The 21,090-nt window shown below is 51.4% G+C and overlaps 1 protein-coding gene across 1 annotated transcript in view; it reads right to left on the minus strand.

Annotated features, from left to right (window-relative positions):
* Positions 1-10,665: 10,665 nt before the first annotated feature.
* Positions 10,666-21,090, minus strand: part of NDRG3 (NDRG family member 3) — a 94,014-nt gene continuing 83,589 nt past the window's right edge. Inside the window, exons 10-16 of the mRNA XM_067544535.1 lie at positions 18,999-19,102; positions 18,108-18,173; positions 15,369-15,420; positions 14,882-14,929; positions 14,007-14,042; positions 13,865-13,916; positions 10,666-12,228 (exon numbers count right to left, since the gene is read on the minus strand). Coding sequence (XP_067400636.1) covers positions 12,050-12,228; positions 13,865-13,916; positions 14,007-14,042; positions 14,882-14,929; positions 15,369-15,420; positions 18,108-18,173; positions 18,999-19,102 — 537 coding nt within the window. The 3' untranslated portion in view covers positions 10,666-12,049. The remainder of the gene's footprint in view (positions 12,229-13,864; positions 13,917-14,006; positions 14,043-14,881; positions 14,930-15,368; positions 15,421-18,107; positions 18,174-18,998; positions 19,103-21,090) is intronic.

The following is a 21,090-nucleotide window of genomic DNA, read 5'->3' on the forward strand; positions in this document are numbered from 1 at the left end:
GACCAGCTCTGGAATGGCACCATGGAGCAGCCAGAGGAGGCTCACAGTGACATACAGAAGAGTCCCAGGAGCATAGGGAATGGCAGGTGTTTAGTTCAGTATCTTTCAGCCAACAATGGCCAAGCTCAGATGTACATGGAAAGGTGCAAGGAGCCCATGGCGGACAATAGGATACTCAGTCCACAGGGGAAACGCCTTCTAACTCCATTAGTTAGAGATCAGCCTATGCCCTGGAGCTGCTATACCTCTGGTACAGTGTCACCCTATTTAATGTGTCTGTGGATGTTCTCATTATCCATATAAATGTCCAGTCCTTGCTGACTTCTGCTGTGCTTTTGTGGCAGAGAGTTCCAGTTATGCAGTTGTGAGAGATCCCTTTGTAACTCTTCACAGTCTGCTGTGGATTTAACAATCTTGAGTAGTTTTGTATCATCTTCAAGTGATGATTCAAACTGATAATTAAACAATAAACAGCCTGTGTCTCTCTCTGTCTTAGCAGTGTCGCTCATTTTCAATGTGGGAAGCATGGCAGTTTCAATGTTCTCCAAACCCTTCCAGCAAATTCTGTCCCTCTTGGTCACAGGCTCAAATGAGTTCTTAGATCATGTTAGAGTGACCCCCCTCCTCAACAGTAAGCTGCCCACTTTATCCACTTCTTAGGCTACTGGGCCTCTGGAACCTGGTCAAATCTAGGCTGTGCAAGTTCCCTGAGAGGGCAGTACTTTGCATCGATTACCACCAGTGACTATAGTTCCCAAATGTTCATTCATGCTGAACGACTCCCCCTCAATCAAGAAAGGCATTTCTTCACATGCAGCAGGCAACAAGAGGGGAAACCGAGCCAAACCAACTTTCCATAAATATATTAGAAGTTGCCCAATTCTCTGCAACCTATTTGAATGTCCTGCCCCACAGGAATGTTTACTCCTAACCCCACTGGTCCAGGTATGGGTCATGCCCTGCAGCATGAGGGATTGTACCCTCGCCATCACTGCTGGGAGTCACTGTCTTGTATCGAATACAAAAAGGAAGCTTACAAGAAGTGGTAGCTTGGAGAGATGACTAGGGAGGCATATAAAAATACTGCACGAGCATGCAGGAGTGAAATCCGGAAGGCCAAAGCACAACTGGAGTTGCAACTAGAAAGGGACAAAGGGTAATGAGAAAGGTTTCTACAGGTATGTTAATAAAAGGAAGATGGTCAGGGAAAGTGTGGGCCCCTTACTGAATGGGGGCAGCAACCTAGTGACAGATGATGTGGAAAAAGCTGAAGTACTCAAAGCTTTTTTCTCCTCTGTCTTCACAGACTACTGCACTGGGCAGCACAGTATGGGGGGACGTGAGCAGCCATCAGCTGTGAAAGAACAGGTTCAGGACTATTTAGACAAGCTGGATGTGCACAAGTCCATGGGGCTGGATGCAATCCATCCAAGGGGGCTGAGGGAGTTAGTTGGCTGATGTGATTGCAGAGCCATTGGCCATTATCTTTGAAAACTCATGATGATTGGGGGAGGTCCCAGACGATTGGAAAACAGCAAATATAGTGCACATCTTCAAGAAAGGGAAGGAGAAGCTGGGGAACTACAAACCAGTCAGCCTCACCTCAGCCCCCTGAAAAATCATGGAGCAGATCCTCAAGGAATCCATTTTGAATCACTTGAAGGTGTCAGAAACCATTAGCATGGATTCACCAAGGGCAAGTCATGCCTGACGAACCTGATTGCCTTCTGTGATGAACTGACTGGCTCTGGGGACATGGGGAAAGCAGTGGATGTGATATATCCTGACTTTGGCAAAGCGTTTTATACAGTCTCCACAGTATTCATATCAGCAAGTTAAAGTAGTACGGGTTGGATGAATGGACTATAAAATGGATAGAGAGCTGGCTAGATCATTGGGCTCAACGGGTGATCAATGCCTCGATGGCAGACGGTCACAAATGGAGTGCCACAGGGGTCAGTCCTGGGGCAGGTTTTGTTCAATGTCTTCATTGATTTGGAGGATGGATTAGATTGCACCCTCAGCAAGTTTGCAGATGACACTAAGCTGGGTGGAGTGGTAGATACGCTGGAAGGTAACGATAGGATACAGAATGACCTAGACAAATTGGAGGATTGGGCCAAAAGAAATCCCATGCACTCCTATAGACGGGGGACCAACTGGCTAGGCAGCAGTTCTGCAGAAAAGGACATGGGGTTACAGTGGACAAGAAGCTGGATGAGAGTCAGCAGTGTGCCCTTATTGCCGAGAAGACTAATGGCAAATTGGGCTGCATTAGTAGAAGCATTACTAGCAGACCGAGGGAAAACAGAGTTATTTACCAGTAACTGTTGTTGTTCGAGATGTGTTGCTCATATCCATTCCAGTATAGGTGTGTGTGCACCCCGTGCACAGATTCCCAGAACTTTTTTCCCTTAGCTAGCTCCGTAGAGTCGGCTCAGGTGCGCCCTGGAGTACTGCGCTCATGCCGCGGTACATAGGGCACAGCCGACCCTAAGGGCCCTCAGTCCCTTCTTTCTGCCGACTGCGACAGTGGGGACGGAGGGTGGGTGTGGAATGGATATGAGCAACACATCTCGAACAACAAGTTACTGGTAAGTAACCCTGTTTTCTCTCTTCGAGTGATTGCTCATATCCATTCCAGTATAGGTGATACCCTGGAGGTGGGTAGGAGTCAACGGTGAGTTGCTCTCATCAGCACGGCCCTGCCGAAGCCTGCGTCCTCTCTGGCCTGCTGCACTATGGCATAGTGGGACGTGAAGGTGTGGACCGACGACCTGGTCGCTGCCCTGCAGATGTCCAGCAGGGGCACTCTTCCCAGGAAGGCCTCAGATGAGGCCTGGGCTCTGGCTGTGCGTGCTGTCACAGCTCCTGGAAGTGGCACCTTCGCCTGCTTGTAGCAGGTTTTAATACAGGCGGTGATCCAGGTGGAGATGCGCTGGGTGGAGACAGGTGAGCCCTTCATCCGGTCCGCCACTGCCACAAACAGCTGTGTTGATTTCCGGAACGGCCTGGTCCGCTCGATGTAGTAGGCCAAGGCTCGCCTGACATCCAGGGAGTGCCATCTCCACTCCTCCTCCGAACCATGCGGTTTAGGAAAAAACACGGGGAGGAAGATATCCTGGTTATAATGAAACTGAGACACCACCTTAGGCAGGAAAGCCGGGCAGGGTCTCAGTCGGACCTCATCGTTGTAGAAGACTGTGTGGGGGGCTCCAAGGTCAAAACTCTTATCTTGGAGACCCTCCTAGCTGATGTAATGGCCACCAGGAAGGCTACCCTCCAAGAGAGGACGAGCAGCGGGCATGTGGCCATAGGCTCGAAGAGGGGTCCTGTCAACATGGCGAGGACCAGGTTTAGATCCCAGGGAGGCACCGGGTCATGGACCTGGGGATACAGCCTCTCCACCCCTTTGAGGAACCTAGCTGACATGGGGTGGGAGAACAGGGAATGCCCTTCCATCAGCTGGTGAAAAGCTGAGATAGCTGCCAGGTGCACTTTCAGGGAAGCCAGTGCTAAACCCTGGAGCTTCAGGTGGAACAGGTACTCCAAGATCGCCTGTATGAATCATAGAATCATAGAATATTAGATAGGTCATCTAGTCCAACCCCCTGCTCAAAGCAGGACTCCATCCCAACCAGGGCTTTGTCAAGCCGCAGCTTAAAAACCTCTAAGGATGGAGATTCCACCACCTCCTAGGTAACCCATTCCAGGCTTCACCACCCCCAGTACACAACCTGAGTGGAAGGTTCTTTCTGCTGCCCAGCAGAATCTGTTGGCTATCAAATCCCCCTAAATGCGGCCTCACCAATGCCTGAGGGGAATAATCACTTGCGCCGAGACTCTCTCCAACTTGTCCACATCCAGGCTCTCTCCCCTCCGTCAGCCACAGAGTCTCCATGCTGTCAGGTGGAGGGAGTCCAGGTCTGGGTGCAGCAGGCGACTCTGGTCCTGTGAGAGTAGGTCATAACGCCTCGGGAGCGGAATCAGCGTGTCGAAGGACAGGTCGAGCAGCATGCTGTAGCAGTGCTGCCACAGCCAGGCTGGCGCAATCAGTAGCATGTCCACCCTGTCCCTCTTTATTTTCAAGAGGACCTTGGGCAGGAGCGGAATGGGGGGAAACGCATATAGAAGGGTCCCCTTCCAGTCTATGAGGAATGCGTCGGAGAGGGAGCCCGGCTCGCGACCTTGGAGCAAGCAGAACCTTGGGCACTTCCTGTTCCAGGACGACGCGAACAGGTCCAGTTGGGGAACCTCCCACTTCTGGAAGATTGAAGTCACCACCTCCGGGTGTAGTGACCAGTCGTGGCGGGTAAGAATGACCTGCTGAGGCGGTCCACCTTGTTCCTGACCCCCGGGAGGTGAGAGGCAGATATGTGAAAATCGTGCCTCACATCAAAGTCCCAAAGATGAGTAGCCTCCTGGCAAAGAGCCGAGGAGCACGCTCCTCCGTCTGTTTATATAAAACATGGCCGCCATGTTGTCTGTAAGGACCTGGACCATCCTGCCCTTCAGGAATTTGATGAAGACCTTGCAGGCCAAGCAGACTGCCCTGAGCTCTCTGACATTTATATGGAGAGCCCTCTCGTCTGATGACCATAGCCCTTGGGTGCTCAGATCCTTGCTGATGTGGGCCCCCCAACCCTCGTCTGAAGCGTCCGTTATCAGAGTCACTGAGGGGGTCAAGTCTCTGAAGGGAACGCCCCTCAGAACCTCCCCAGGGTCGCTCCACCAGTCCAGGGAGGACAGTACCTGGGTGGGAACCGTGACCATCTTGTTCAGCCGGTGTCTGGCCGGTGCATAGACTGAGGCCAGCCACCCTTGGAGAGGCCTGAGCTTGAGTCGAGCCAGCCTCACCACATAAGTACATGCCGCCATATATCCCAACAGCTGAAGGCAGTGCCTGGCTGTCATCGTGGGGGACTTGTGCAGATCATTGATTATGGCGGTCATGGTCTCGAACCGAGTCTGAGGGAGGAAGGCTCTGGCCTGGGTGGCATCCAAGGTGGCCCCTATGAACTCTATGCGCTGCACCGGGTTAAGAGTAGACTTCTGCTCGTTGATGAGCAGCCCCAGTCTGGTGCATGTGGCGCAGGTAAGAGCCAGGCTGTTCCTCACATGAGCCCTGGACTTGCCCCGGATCAGCCAGTCGTCCAGGTAAGGGAATATCTGAACCCCTCTGCGGCGCAGGTGGGCCGCTACCACTGCCATGCATTTTGTAAACACCCTTGGCGCAGACGAAAGGCCAAAGGGTAGGGCTGCAAACTGGTAGTGGCATCCAGCTACCATAAACCTTAAGAACTTTCTGTGACCTGGAAGGATAGTGATATGAAAGTACGCATCCTTCAGGTCGAGGGCGGCATACCAGTCCCCTGGATCTAGGGCAGGAATAATGGAGTCTAAAGAAACCATATGAAACCTGGTGCGCCTGACAAACTTGTTCAGAGGTCTGAGGTCCAGAATTGGCCTCAGACCCCCCTTGGCCTTGGGGATTAGGAAGTACCGTGAGTAGAATCCCCTTCCTCGTTTCTGTGGAGGAACCTCCTCTACCACACCGAGCATGAGGAGGGAGTTGACCTCCTGTATAAGGAGTTAGTCGTGAGAGGGGTCCCTGAAGAGGGACTGGGTAGGGGAAGAGTTGGGGGGGAAGGCCGTAAGTTGTAAGGCATAGCCCTTGAGGACTATGCCAAGGACCCATTGGTCTGTGGTAATGGCTTCCCATTCAGCGTAGTAAGGCTGAAGCCTGTGGGTAAATAACTTGGAGCGATCCAGTGGGAAAGGAGGAGTGCCACCCTCGTGCACCCCGTCAAAATCTTATTGGCTGTATTGCCCTTGTTTGGGCCTTGCTGAGACCCCGTAGAGGGGCCTTGACGGTCGTGGTGACTGGGTGCCCGGTACCGATCCCGACTCCTCCTGAGCTGAGTGGGTCTGGGGGGGCAGCCTTGGTGGTTGACTGCGGTTGACTCTGGGCCTGAGGGCGGGCCTGGTGCCTCGAGGCCTGGGGGGTGTATAGCCCTAGGGACCTCAGGGTGGCCCATGAGTCCTTTGGAACTTTTCGTCCGTTCTCTCGGAGAAGAGGCTGGTGTAATCAAAGGGGAGGTCCTGAATTGACTGTTGGACCTCCTGGGACAGGCCGGAGGCTTGGAGCCAAGAGCAGCGGTGCATGACGATGGCCAAAGCAATCGCCCTGCTAGCAGCATCCGCTGCGTCACTAGCCGACTGAAGTGCCGCCTTTACCACTGCCACCCCTTCCTGCGACACGGTGGCAAAGTCTGCGGCCTGGTCTGGGGGCAACACAGAGGAGAACCTCTGCAGTGAGGACCACAGGTTTAAATTGTATTTCCACAGGAGGGCCTGATGGTTCGTGACCCTCAGCTTCAGGGCTGCAGTAGAATACATCTTGCACCAGAAAAGGTCCAGCTTCTTGCTGTCCTTGTCCTTCGGGGTGTTGCCCTGGCCACCCTGGCGGTCCCACTGGTTCACTGCGTCCACTACGAGTGAACCCGGGACGGGGTGCATATAAAAGGAATTCAAACCTCTCCTTAGGTACATAATATTTGCGCTCAGCACTCTTCCAAGTGGGGGCCACTGAGGACGGGATTTGCCAGAGGGTCTTGGCTATCTTCATCACCCTCTCATGAACAGGAAGGGCCAGTTGTGATGGGCCTGCTGCCTCAGAAACCCCGAAGAGGGGGTCCTCCTCCTCCGACAATTCTTTAATTTCTAAACCGAGATTGTCTGCCACTCTCCTCAGAAGCTCCTGGTGGGCCCAGAAGTCAAAGAGGGGGGCCTTATGGTCCCTGGCCGCCGCCTCATCCGGAGAGGAGGAGGAGGATTGTGGAAGGGCCCCTGTAGAAGGGCCTTCCTCTGGGTCAGACCCCTCCTCCGAGGGGTGGCCCTCCTGTGGACAGGTCAGTGGGGGTACTGGTTGGGCCACCGAGGAGTGAACGGAGGCAGTCTCTTGACCCATCTGGGTACCCCACAGCCCCCAATATGGCCATTGCCAGGGGCCTTGGGGGCCACGTAAGTGCAGGCGTAGGAGCCTGCTGGGTCATATCCAGGCGTCGCCCCTTGGAACCTGAGCTGCTTGACCTGTGCTTGTGGGTCCTGGAAGGGGAGCGGCTCCAGGACGACGACGACCTCCCGTGCTGGCGTTTGCAGTGCTGACGAGGAGAGGAGCTGCTGGAGGAGCTGTAGGTGGAACACCTCCTCCATCTGGAAGACTTACGGCGACACTTCCCAGATCTAGAGAGGGAGCGGTGATGCCTATGTCGTCGCAATGCTGATCGGGAGTGCGACATAGCACGCGGTGCCGTGGTGTTCGGTGCCAAGGCAGGTGGTGCCGAGATGCTCGGTGCCGAGGCAGGCAGCGTTGGGGATCGATGCTGAGCTGGGCTCCGCACCGGAGTACCAGAGCGTAAGCTGTGGTCCCCGCTCGAGGCGGAACTGTAACGTCTTCGCCTCGAGCATTTGTCTCTCGACCGCCCTCAGTGCCGCGGTGTTGAGGAGCTCGACGACTCGGAGTTGGAGCTGGGAGGGGAGCCCGCACTCTCGACCCTCCTTGACCGTGTGGGGGGAGACCTCGACTCCCGTCTCTTCCACCCACAGGGGCAACCCAACATGGGTTTACCCCAAGAGACCCATCCCTGAACCCTCGGCCGAGGGGGGGGATGGAGGTGTGGGCAGGCCCATGAGGGCGCGTGCCGCAGCGAAAGCCTCCGGTGTCGACGGCCCTTGCAGAGTTGCTCCCCCACCCCCAGGAGTCATGGGAGGCTCCCTGCGAGATGCCAGTGCCGGAGTACTCTCCACGGCACGTGGCTGGGGCATTTCCTGCTGTACCCCCTGCTGTCCCAGTAGCAGGGGGGAGTCCATGTGAGCCGCCTCCTGCCACTTCTTCTTTCTCGGTGCCGACAACGGTGCCGGTGGAGCGCTCCACACCGATGAGACACTTAGTGCCGCTGGAGAACGCGACGGCTTGGCGTCTGGGTGAAGAGCGGACTCCATTAGGATCGCCTTCAGCCTTGCATCCCTCTCCTTCTGGGTCTGTGGTTTGAAGGACCTACAGATCCTACATTTCTCCTTTCTATGTTGCTCCCTGAGGCTTCGGAGGCAACGGTTGTGAGGGTCACTCATGGGGAAGGATTTTGCACACACGGTGCAGGCTTTAAAGCCGGTGGAGCCAGGCATGGCTCAGCTCTAGCCCCTAAGGGCACTATCTTATCTTTACAACTTAACTACTACTAATCACTATGAAAACAATGAATAAGAACTTGAACAACAAAGCTATAGTACTAAGAGATGCTACTTGCGGTATGTAAGAGGCAGAAGTTCCAGCAACCGTCACAGGCGGAAAGAAGGAACTGAGGGGGCCGCAGGGTCAGCGGCGCCCTATGTACCGCGGCATGAGCGCGGTACTCCAGGGGGCGCCTGAGCCGACCCTACGGAGCTAGCTAAGGGAAAAAAGTTCTGGGAATCTGTGCACGGGGCGCGCACACACCTATACTGGAATGGATATGAGCAATCACTCGAAGAGAGAAGTGATTATTCATCTCTATTTGGCACTAGTGAGGCCACATTTGAAGTAGTGTGTCCAGTTTTGGGCCCCCATTACAAGACGGATATGGACAAATTGGAGAGTCCAGAGGAGGGCAATGAAAATTATTAGGGGCTGGAGCACATGACTTATGAAGAGTGGCTGAGGGAACTAGGCTTGTTTAGCCTGCAGAGGAGAAGAGTGAGGGGTATAAAGGGTTTCCAGGGAGGAAGGAGCTAGGCTGTTCTCAGTGGTGGCAGATGATAGAACAAGGAGCAATGGTCTTAAGTTACAGTGGGGGAGGTTGGATATTATGAAAAACTTTTTCACTAGGAGGGTGGTGAAGCACTGGAATGGGTTACCTAGGGAGGTGGTGGAATCTCCATCCTTAGAGATTTTTAAGGTGTGGCTTGACAAAGCCATGGCTGGGATGATTTAACTGGGATTGGTCCTGCTTTGAGCAGAGGGTTGGACTAGATGTAACCTCCTGAGATCCCTTCCAACCCTAATATTCTATGATTCTATGTAATTACTTGCTCTCTGGCTGTCATCTACAGGAGCATCCCGCCCTCTGATGGAGTGGCCCCATTGATGCTCAGTTCTTTCTTTTGGGTGGTTACAGTTAAGTATAGGAGCCAGTAATATGTAAGAGTAATTCTCCCGTAAGCACTTTGTGCCATTTGTCAACACTGAATTTCCTGCCGCCCTTTCACTCTGCAGGGCTAGGTGCCTCTGAAATTTGTTCCTTAAACTGCTCGTCTTGAAGAATCTAAATCATTTTGGTTTATCTAAAAAAATTACCACTTAACTGCTCACTCCTTTTTCCAGATCCTTAATAAAGACATTAAACATTGGTTCTAATGAAGCCTTCCAGCAGCTCCTGCTAACTTTTTGCCATGGTGAAAATTGACCATTATTCTTACACTTGGTTTCCTATCTCCTAGCCAGTTTCTGATCCAGGACAATACTTTGCCTTTCACCCATGGCTACTTCCTTTCCTCAGGAATCTCTTGTGAAGGACTTTGGCAAAGCCCTCATGGAAGTTCAAAAAGCAGGACTGAAGAGTTCATGCTACTGGCCACAATTGCAGGCGTGAGACCTAGGTTCGTGATGACAAATTCAACCTCACTCAACCCCCAAATGTTTGAGTATAAAATCCACAGTTGTTGTTTATTTGCAAAACTTAGAAAAAAAGATTTTTATGCTCAGTCCTTCAGAACCAGAGAAAATTAAAATTCCACGTGAAATGCCCAGCTGCTCAGCACTTACTGCGTCTGTACCTTGCCTTGGGGCTAGCCAACAATGGAACAGTTAGAACGGGAGAACTGCTGGTTAAAGGTGAGATTGTTTTTTCCAACTGATATAGTGATACCAGTATACAGCTAGCGTGGGCACAGTTATACCCATAGAGCTATGCCAATTCAGGAACCTGCATAAAACTGTGATGCTATAAGCACTTTATAGCCTTATAACTGCATCCACATTAGGGAAAAAGCTTTCTATTATAGACCAATACTTATTTACTAAGGAAGATGCTTATTGAGAGTCTATTTCACCCCAGAGGCAGCTCCAAGTTTTGTATTTACTCTATGGTAAACTCTTTTCTTCAAATGTTTATTTTAGAGCTTGAAGTTTCTTCTGGCATTGTACAGCAGCAGCCAATGCTGTTGAACAGCCAGCTGCTTCCTACAGGACTCCTTGGGATCAGGGCTGCCATACGCAGCCTGGGTCCAAACCTGCCCTGCTCTGTTGTGTGACCTTGCGGACATCTCAGTCTCCCACGTGAAGATAGTGATATGTCTCTTTGTCCGTGAAGGGTTTAGCAAACTACAGCAGGAAAGTGCTGGAGATTTGTAGCAGTATAGCTACAGTCAGGAGACTAAAGATGGGCTGCTGACCCTTGATATGAGGCTAATGAACTCAGCCCAGATTGCTGAATATGACGTAGGCAGCTACCGAGCTAAATACTCCTTGGCATCACAACACTCACCGGGCACAGAACCCCTTTGTGAGAGTGACTGGGGCAGGTCCTGATGGGCACGGATGGCATTCTATGCCCTGCATGGTGGGAGCAGGTCGATACCAATTAGTGAATAAATAAAACAGCAGCTGAAGTAAGACATGGAGCCAGGTAACAATGACTCATTTATAGCTTTATTTAATAATTGGTACAAAGATCTCTTAGGCAGAGCCTCCCAGTCCCATTCCCTGCCTGAATGGAGCAGAATATGAATGATGTACTCTGAGGAGCCAGTTCCCTACCAGTCAGAACTGTGCAGCAGCGGAAAGAGGCGGCTTTACCTTGACTTTATCAAGAGACCTGAAGTAACCTGACAGCTTATCCCTTCTCTCAGTTAAGAGCTCACCTACTGTTGACAAAGTCATTAATTCGCCTGCTGTCTGATACAAGAACAGCAACAGGCTTGTGAATTCAGCGCAGACAGAATCTGCATCTTGGCATTGCCCAGCCATTGATTAGCCATACACCCCAGGCCTGGGTAATCCAGGACATGTCTCTGGCTGGAGTCAGCAACAACTGAATTGGGACATCCTGCTCTGGCAATCTGACTGGGACATGCACAGTGCTAAGTGGATGCTGGCCCTGCAGGAGTAGCAAGCGCATGCCCCCAGTCCATTTCTGGATACCAGGCCTGCAGCTGGGCACTGCTGCTCATGTCACAATGTACTTAGCCTTAGAGATTTCCAAAAGTCACAGAAACGATCCATCTACATTTGGCCCTCCTGCAGACTGCTCAGCCTCTGGGGGTTGGCAAAGCCCCACTAGTAAGGCAGCACTGCTGGAGAGCAGTTTAATCCCTTGTACTCTGTTGAATAGTGCATCTTAATTAGTGAGAGTTAACTTGTTAATTGCTTTGCCCTTTCAAGAGGTTCAGATAAGAAATGGCTCTGCTCATTCTGAACCCACAGTGAGACCAAGACAATCATTATGGCTGTTCCATGCTCTGGGACTGCTTGGAATCCCACCGGTGCTAGGAGTGCAAGGCAGCTTTGGCATGCTCAGCGCGCCATGTGGAGCTGGGCAGCTGAATACGACTCATCTCCTCCACCTGGAATTTTGCACCATTGTGGTCTCACTTCCCTTGCCCCAGAGACTGCACCACAAAGTCCTAATTTCCTTTAGCAGAAGCACAACTAGGAAGCAATTCTACCCTCACAAAGCCACAGACGTTATATTTAAATTAAAGAGGGAACCGATGGCTGTCATCAATCGATTCAGAGCACAGCACAGCAAGCACGGGGAGGAGGGGCACTAGCACGGACAGCAGCTTGACTTGCTAGGACTGTGGAATGTTAATGACTGCTAACGTGGTTCTGATCCCAGAGACATACAAAAAGGACCAAAGTAGCACCAAGTACAGACTACTGAGGGCAGCGGCTTGGATGAGCATGCACATGTTAGAGAAAACTCTGGCATTTTGCTGGATGAAATGCTAGATTCTGGGTGGGGTCAGTGGGGGAGAATGAAGTTGTCTGGATCCATAAGAAGGGCTCCTCTTAGCAGGATACTTCCATGGTTTGAGGTGTGTCCTGGACATCAGTTTCTTCCGGCGTCCCAGCAGCCCCTTCCCCTTGGTTGTTGGTGTGAGACCGGCTGCGGGCACTCTCTCCAGAGCCCACACTGGAAGAGGAGTGGGTACGGGAGTGGATCAGTCTGGTCATGCTAACTGTTGGCACTGCAGGAAAGAAAGAAAGTGTTAAAAGGAGCAAGGTCACAGAACTTGTGAACTATAGCTGATACCACTGGGGATCACTCGTGTGCAGCACCCACTGGGTAAGCATGAAAAGAGCCACACACAGGATCGGAACAGTCACTCAACTGCCGAAGCCAGGCCTTTGTGCATGAAAAGCAGAATGTTTAAAGCCTGATTTCATGAAGTCTGAGGTGGGCGATTGCCAGTTGCGTAACTGGCCATTTGCAAATGCAGTCATGGCAACTGCCTGTGGCAATGAAGATAGCGATTGGTCAGGTGACCTTTTAAAATGAGGCCCTTAGCTCCAGATCACCAGAGAGCTGCAAATCATGCCGGTCACCAGAACACAAATGAAAGGCAGAAGCATACAGTGCACACAACGTACAATGGAGTGGCCCAGGATCCAGAGCGCTGGTGAGACATGCTGTAAGCAACCAGAGCAATGCACCCGAAAGAGAGCAATTCAGCTACGTGTGTCTGCAGGTACCTGACTCAGTGCTCAGGTGGCTGAGCTGCACATAAGGGACTGGAAACAAGGTGAGACAGGGAAGAGATGAACACAGGAGAGAGCAAGTTAATTCCCCAGTGAGACAAGGATGCACTATGCTGCTGGAGCGAACGCCTATGCCCCAGGCCTGCCGCCAGCCAGCGTGCCCCAGGCTCGCACCCCACACTGAATATCTTCTATGGTTGTAACAACAGCCTCTCAGGAGCTTCCCTTGGAGACGAATTGCCCCAAAGGTACCCGCAGGTGTTACCAGCTCTCTGCTGATTACAAAGAAAGGAAATAAGATTCCCTTGAAGATCACAGGGAAAGTCATATCCTTAGTGGCTGAGCTTTCAGAACAGCAGGGCCCCAATGAGAGACTGTTTAGTATTTACAGCCCTGCCCCTCCCCGCAAGACAGGGGCTCCAGAGCCCAGGAAGCAGAGTGTTGAGACCCCTGAACTGACAGTCCTGGTCCCACACTAGAGTCCGGGGCCAAGCAGGTGCCTCGTAGGATAAGACCTGTCCTCCCACATCCGTATCCGTGGCACACAGCCGGCTCTAAGTGCCATGGGCCCAGGCAATATCTTTGGCTTATTGGCCATGACAATTACTCTTCCGGGGCCCTGGCAGCTGCAGGCATGTTAGTGATGGCTCCTTGGCTTCAGGGGATGACTTAGGAAGAGCCATGGCTGCTAAGGTGACTGTATGCCCAGGAGATCTCTGTCCTCCCCCACCTGGCCATGCTCAATGACTGACCAGCTACTAGCAAAGCTGTCCCCACCTGACTCTCACGTGGCTGGGCACGCTTCCTGTGGCCAAAGTGGGCTCTGCCACACGTTAGCCAGCGAGCTGCCACGTCTATGACGGTCATGCTGTCTGCGAGGTGCTAAGGGTGGTACTGTCTTGATCCACACATTGGCTTCCATGTGTCAGCATGACACTCGTTTCTCCAGGCTAGCTGAGCCCCTGGGTTACGTGGCTGGCTGTGCCAAGGAACACTGCCCATCGCAGATGTAAAGGCAAAGCAGATCCCTGCATGAGTTCAGCATGTACTGGACAGGCTCATCACCTCCCTTCCCTCCCCAGCCCCAGCTCCCTTCGGCAGTAGGAAGCTGTTTGCGCTACTTACTGTAGCCCATTCCCTGCACAAAGTACTTGAAGGCTTCTGTCAGCTTCCCAGGCTGCGGAGACAAAACGTGAGGCATTAACGTGTGACGAGCTGGGGCCAGGCTGTCGAAAACGCAAGCCAGAGAATGGAGACGAGTTCTTACCTGAACCACTTGGGGCAGCCCCCCGCAGTCCGCCATCTGCAAGAGACACAGAAGAGCTCTGAACTGTCCCTTCCCCAGGCCGTCTGGCCAGTCCAGGGCTGGGCTAATGCTGCCAGCCCTGGCGGGGCCCACTTGAGCTGCACTGACCAAATGGAGCAGATGCTGTCCCTCATCTTTAACAGAGGCGCAGCCGAGGGGACTGGAGATCCCCGCATGCCGTGCTTCACTGGGACCTTCTCCACTTGCCATTAATGAGGGCGCCCCAAGTCATATCCTTGAAGTCAGAGAGCAACTCCTGCACTAGCCACGTGCCAAGGCCCTTCCTGCCAGCAGACGGCTAGACTTCCCCACCCAGTACCCAGGCCCTTTCTGCTCCTCAGAGAAACAGGGTGGGTCTGTCCAGCTGAGAAAGCCCCTGGGGATGGGTGGTGGCAGGCACTTTCAACGGGTCTACAGCCAGTGCAGGTGACTCTTGTGCCAGCCCACCTGGCCTGGCATGGGGAGCATACCAGGGGCATGTGGAGCACATGACCGAAACACCTCTGCCCTCCAATTCTCAGCTGGCAGGTGCTCCCTTGGGGTCTTCTTTGCAGTGGGTGTAAGCTCGAGCAGTTCCTATGCTGCCCTAATTTTTGCCAGGGCCAGAGCTGTGCAGTGCAGACTGCAGGAACCAGAACCAGCTCCCTAACAGTCTGCCCCCCTCTCCTGGGCTGAGGGGATCATGGCTCAGGACGGAATCCAGCCCAGAATGTCTCCCCAGACACTCTGTGAAAGCCAGAGGCATTGAAGGAGATCAACGCACACAGCGCTGGGCTCTCAGCAGAGACTCAGCATCCCAAAGGCAGCCTGTGACAGTCCGTGGAGCTGCTAGGTACCTTCAGGAGTGTAGTGTTGGTGGGGTCCAGCCGCGAGTTACATTCAACCTAAAAGCAAAAAGGGAAAAATCAAATGGCAGCACATGCTCCTCGTCTGGCCCGGCCAGCAATACCCAATTTTATCCTGCTCCTGCTCTTATGGCAGTGGGTCCTGTGGGCCCCACAGGATCCAAGTTTGTTTGTGTGCCCTGAGATAACTTCTTGAGCCCCGCCCCGGAGAAGCCCACCCCCAGTTTGTGTACCACTGCTCTAAGGAATAGCTGACGGCTCTCTTGACTTCTAGGGTGCACAACCTGGTTTTTCCCTTTGGGAAACGAGCACTGCTACTGACTGATATCAATAAAAGACAAGCCCTTTCTGGGAGACATTTTGGGTGAAACCTGAATACTATCCGCTCCATGAGACACTGGGGGTGGGGTAGGGGATTGCTAATTGCTGACTGGGGCTAAGAAGAGCATCCAGTGCAAGAGAGACCTCATATACATACCACAGCTTCAACGGCAGGCGAGCTGTCACCAACCACTAATAAGGCAGGGCACCTGGGCAAAAGCCAGCAGAGAAGTACATTAACTGCAATGTGTCTGGGCAACCTTTAATCTATTCATAGCTTTCATGGATCCAGCTTAGCTTTATTTTCCTCTAGCCTCTCAAAACGTGGCTAATTTAGAGCCGACGTTGGTCATTTGTGTTTCCTCACAAGGCAACATTCACGCTCAGACTGCCAGCCTTAGCCTGCGCTATCATGATACTTCCGCACCCCGTGCCCTCTCCAGAGCCTTCTCTCCCTGCAATGTTATTCCTGCAGTGCACAGACTAACCGCGACACTGCAACACACCACTTGGCGTGGCCCTTCCAACGCTACATTATTGAATGACTCAGTCTCAGCACTGCCACGCTGGCGCCCCCACTACACCTGCTGAAAGAATGCCTTGGAGATCACATCCTCATACAGCCAGAGCCTCAGCCCTGACACAGCCCCTTTGACCAGCCAGCTGAGGCGTGCCCTGGCAGGAGGAAAGCAACCCTCCCTCCAGCTCCCCATCACGGGGTACAACCAGACATAGTGAGCCATTGTCAGCATGGCACTATGCGCCAGCAATCCTCCTGGCTGCCCCAGGGCTGTTCTAGCAGCCAGGGAGCAGGAAGGTCATGTAAAACTGCCCCTCCACCCCAGGTCCTGAGATGGATGAGTGCAGCTGGGCCAGTCCTGAGAGCTGGGCCCCTAGCCAGCCATTTTCACTGGATTCTTAGCCAACCACACAGCTAACCAAGAGTTTGAGTGGAAGGGGATTCAGTGGCGCCTAGGGAACTACGTCCATGGCTGGCAAATGGGAGGAGTGAGGTGGGGGCCTCAATATTTGGGTTTCCACCTTGAGAGTTCTTCAAGGGGCCTGACTTCCACAAGGGAGGCATTCAGCACTGCCTGAAAGGCGGGCAACAAAAATCAGCAGTCACTCAGAGGCCAGGCTAGGACTTCTGTACAAAATTCTACTTAAAAAAATAAGACCAAGCAAACCAATACTGGAAAATGGAAGTGAGCAGAGAGCGTGCTCCTGCCACCAGCACCCGCCTCAGCTCTGCTGCATCCTGGAAGGCTACACAGCTGATTTTATACAAGGTCTATTAATGACAAAATGAAGATTTCCAGTGTATCAACTTAGAGTGTATTCCATTATTTCCCAGCTCTGTACCTTCTCATGTGAGGAGGCCCTGTGGTCATAATGGCATGTCTATGAGCTGCCTGGGGACAGGAGCTGTGCTCCCTGTCTCCTCTTGCAGGTTCACGGAAGCAGTTGTAGAGTTTGCAAGTCTGTATTTCCAACAATAACATGAAGCAGCTGACAGATTTCTGCAGTGAGTGATGGAGTGCATGCTAGTACTGCCTGATGCTGGGAATGGATCACTTGAGTAAGTGGGGTTTTGCAAGTGCCTAGTCATTTTGAGCTTTGCATACAGTTTTGCAAATGTGAGGGCACCAAGTGAAGTTGGGTGGTGTGAATCAAGTGGAATGACGGAGTGAGGAAGGTTCTAGTGGGGAGCTGCCATAACTCTTTAGTTCCAGACTAACATTTGCATTTCTGGAAGCTGCAGAGTTTCTCTGGAGAATATGGTTGTCAGTGCAGTTCACCTAACTATTTACTGAGGGTTTTTGTTTAATATTTTTCCTGTTTTTTGAACGAGAGCCGAAAGTAGAAACTGGGTTGTTGTGCAAGGTCTGCAAGAGGGGAAACCCACTCAAAAGACGTCATGAGGCTCACTAAAACCAGTTCATCCCTGCAAATCTGAGCTAGTCCACAGCTGGTGTGCGTGGATGAGGAGAGCTGCACTGAGTAGGGCATAGGGGTGTTTCACAAATCAAACATTTGCACATTTAAAAAATAATCCATGTGTAATGGAGTGTGATGGCCCTTTAAAGAAGGCTACAGGCCAAATACAGCCCACTACACCAAGGCTCAGATTTTGGAACAATACATTAGCAATATCAAAAGGCTTATCTCCAATTCTGAAGATGTCAAAACGTTAGGCGACAAATCGATTCCTCACCCAATCCACCTGGGAAGGAACCAGGCACCTTAGCCATGTATCTCATTTCCTGGGTATTTCACTGAGGCAATTAACATGTTCAAATTTAAAATACCATCTTCAGGTTTCAGATTCAACAACCCCATTGAAACAAATGGAGCAGTTCACACCTCCCAGAGCTGTTATTTCAAGCTAACGTAACACTGAATCAGTTATGCTCAATTTGTGTTTGGAACCAAAACCAAAAAAATATTAAACACTAGTAATCTTAAAATTAGCCTAGGTCTTAGATTTTGCCATAACTCAGAAGTGAGTCAATTTGCAAATCTCAAAAAATCAAGACAGAAAAGTACATTAAGAAATTTCTTAGAGGAGCTATTTAAAACTGCCGAGAACACAGCTAATAGAACATTAACTCTGCATCTTATGTGCTGTGAGTCTGGGGAGGAGACGCTATCATCCATGCACAACAAAGGTGTATTTCCTACTTTAAGGGGAACATCAGCACAACCTTAGCCATACAGCTGTGATGTGCCTCCACCACACCGCGCTCTAGATGCATATTTCTGCATGCTTGGTCAGTGCTGCTGAATTCTTTCCACCATTCAGGCTCTTGGGTCTCTTGTGGAGAAGTGGCAACTTCTCTGTTGAACTAACTTTGCAGTTTGAAACAGGTGCACAGATTGATCCACAGCAACTTACCTGAATGTTTTTGTTGTGTTTTCACTGATACCCAGAACTGGCCTCTCAATTTCCAGATCTCTGCGGCTGGAAGACAAAGCAGAACAACTCTCCATCAGACCAATCCGAGTCATCTGGATGTGGTGGGAGCCAATGTGACCCTGGAGAGAGGGCCCTGGAATGAAAGGACTCAGATCTCCCCAGTGAAGACCAGAATACAAAAATGATGAAGGTCACAACTCAGAGGAATTTGCTAGCCTCACATGACCCAACAAGCTGCCCCACACCATGTGCAGATGCTGCTCAGAGGAGCAACAGTAAGTCAGAAAACAGGGTCTGGTCTCCAAGCTTCAGAAACATCCTAGGCCTGACCAACAGAGGCGGAGGAGGCAGGTTACTATGGCCACGTGCTGCAACGAGCAGAACACACTGGTTTACTCTTCCCGATCACAAACCTGAGAGGATTCAAGGGGAAACTGCAGGTGGGATGTGAGCCAGAGCTCCTGAGCCTCCATGTTTGAGTACAGAGCATTCTGCGGTGCTTGCCCTAGTTCTGACGAGAAGATGCAATGGGGGGCAGAGAGGCAGATCTGGGGATAAAGGCTATGGAGACTCGACTTGTAATAGAAAATCACCAGGCACAAGAGTCCAGGGCCACGAGCTGAAGTCAAGGAAGAACTGGGCCCTGCAGGGAGCTTCACATAGAGTGGCTCAGATGTGGAAGAGACTCACTGAAGAGTAATAGAAGGCCCAAGGAGAGGGCACCTTTGGTGCTGAACTGCTCATCCCACATGGATTCCTTCCCTGCTCCCTGGTGTTACATTTACAACACTGTGTGTACTCAGTGACGCACAAAGTGTGGGGGTGACTCTGAGCTCAGACTTCTACACACAGGCAGAATGGAGTCTATACCTGTTATACGAGGCAAGAAACATCTGAAGGTTCTCTTGGTTAATGTCCTGTGCAATATGGAGTCTGTACGTCTGGATCAAGTCCAGATTAGCCTGCAGTTCTTCCTGCACATGGGGAGAGAGGAGGGAGGGGAAGTTTAGAAAAGATATCGGTCAGCCTCTTCGTTACTATTATATATTTAAACATGTTATCTGAGAAATGAACTTCACTGAATGTGCAACAGACTGCTTAGCTGGATTCATATAAACAATGTACTGCACTGATAAACAAAGCAAACGGTAAAAATCCCAAACCACACTGAGGACTGATTTACACTTCTCAAGTTTTGCTGGTAGAACCAGGTCCATTGGAGTACGACCTTTGCCTGACATGAGTATACTGGTGCAAGCCCTGTAGAGATGCAGCTATATCAGCAGAAAGTGCCTTATACCAGTGTAGCTTATTCTGGTTCCTGCACTGGACTATACGATACCAGTTTCACCTCTCACATGGTACAGTGACCTCCAAATTAGGGTTGTGTTGCCACTTTATCTATACCATGCAGTTAAAAGAGCACAATTTTCTCATGCAGACCCGCCCTTAGATTGGTGTTATTTGCAGAGAAAAATTTTATCTCACTGTCTAGGCCTGTAAAGAAACTTCACCTGAGGCTTGGTCTACACTATAACATTTTGTCGGCATATCTATGTCAGGCAGGAGTGTGAAAAAAAAATCCCCCTCCCCCAGCCAATGCAGCTATGCCAGAGAACTCCCCTCCTCCATGCAGATGCAGAGTGCTTTTGTCAACATAGCCAATATCGCTCTTGGAGTGGCGTAGCTATGCTGGCAGAACTTGGCGGCTTACACTGCCTCTCTGCTAGAGGCACTGCTACCCCAGCATAGCATCTGCAGGTCAGAGAAGCCCTGAGTGTAGGAGATGATTTGAAGGACAGGGTGAGTGAAAGGAGGAATGGGGGATAGAGCAGAGCGGACAGGAGGAGGATGGCGTGCGGAGAGGAGAGCATACACTAACTAAATAGTGACCTACAGACATGGGGAGGTTTGGTTGTTGTGACATGGAGGCCATGGGTCATTCACTACTCTGTGTCAGCAACTCTTGTCAGGCCTGACACAGTCACTGCACCCACCCACTAATGTCCTAATCTCTGTCTAATGGGTCATGTAAGGTATCATATGTGAACTGGTCACACGTGGGGATTAGTATCCTTGTGAAATATCTGTGTTAAGACCATATGAGGAATTATTGATACTCTCTAATATTATGCTTTAAAGTCTGTGACAAAACAAAGGGAGAGAACCAGGATATCTCCCAGACAGGAGGGAAGGCAGATATCTAAGTTAGGGATGGTGGAATCAAAACATAGGAAGCCCAAGTTACATACAGATCAGCAGGAAGATGAAAAGAACATGAGGTCATCCTGAGTCTGGAGACAGAACAGTGAGTTTGGGATGAGAGAAGGAGCCATCACTGGACAGACACAAGAGGCCAGAGCTCTTGCAGGCTGAGAAAGATGGATCCTTCCACCAAGGGGGCTGAAGTGTCTTGGAACAGAATATAAATGAAAACCCTATTTAGGCAAAGACCTTTTCCCTAGGAAGACGAGAGGAAGCATCATTGTGTACTTCTGTGGAAGGGCCTGACAGAGAGAGTCAACCATGGCTGGAAAGAAAGAGACTGGTAAGAAATCTACCTTGAACCAGTCGGCCTCTAGAGAGAATCTTTGTTTCCAAGAAGCATGGATCTGTTTTTCCCCATTCTGCAAGTAGAACTAGTTTGGGAATGTCTCAGCAGGATGCGGCCCGGCTCTGCTGCCTCCGAGGTTGGGGGGTGGGGAGGAGAAGAGCAATGAGGGTGGCCCAGGCCTGTTGTTCCCGAAGTCAAAGGCAAGAACTTGACAGAGGGAAATAAGGTGGGTTTGTGTGTTAGTATGTCGCTGGACACCATCCCCCTGACAGAGGGGAATAGGGAGGGTTCATGCCCTGGTATGTGGCTAGACACATCGTCCCACTGTTCCCCCAACACGTCTGGACTCTCATAGCAACCAAAATATCTTCAGACTGAACACAAAGCAACGTGCTGGTCCCCTCTTAT

This window comes from Emydura macquarii, unplaced genomic scaffold (genome assembly GCF_026122565.2).
Source record: "Emydura macquarii macquarii isolate MOO-44397 ecotype Brisbane River unplaced genomic scaffold, CSIRO-AGI_Emac_v2 contig_177, whole genome shotgun sequence".
Classification (NCBI taxonomy): domain Eukaryota; kingdom Metazoa; phylum Chordata; order Testudines; family Chelidae; genus Emydura; species Emydura macquarii.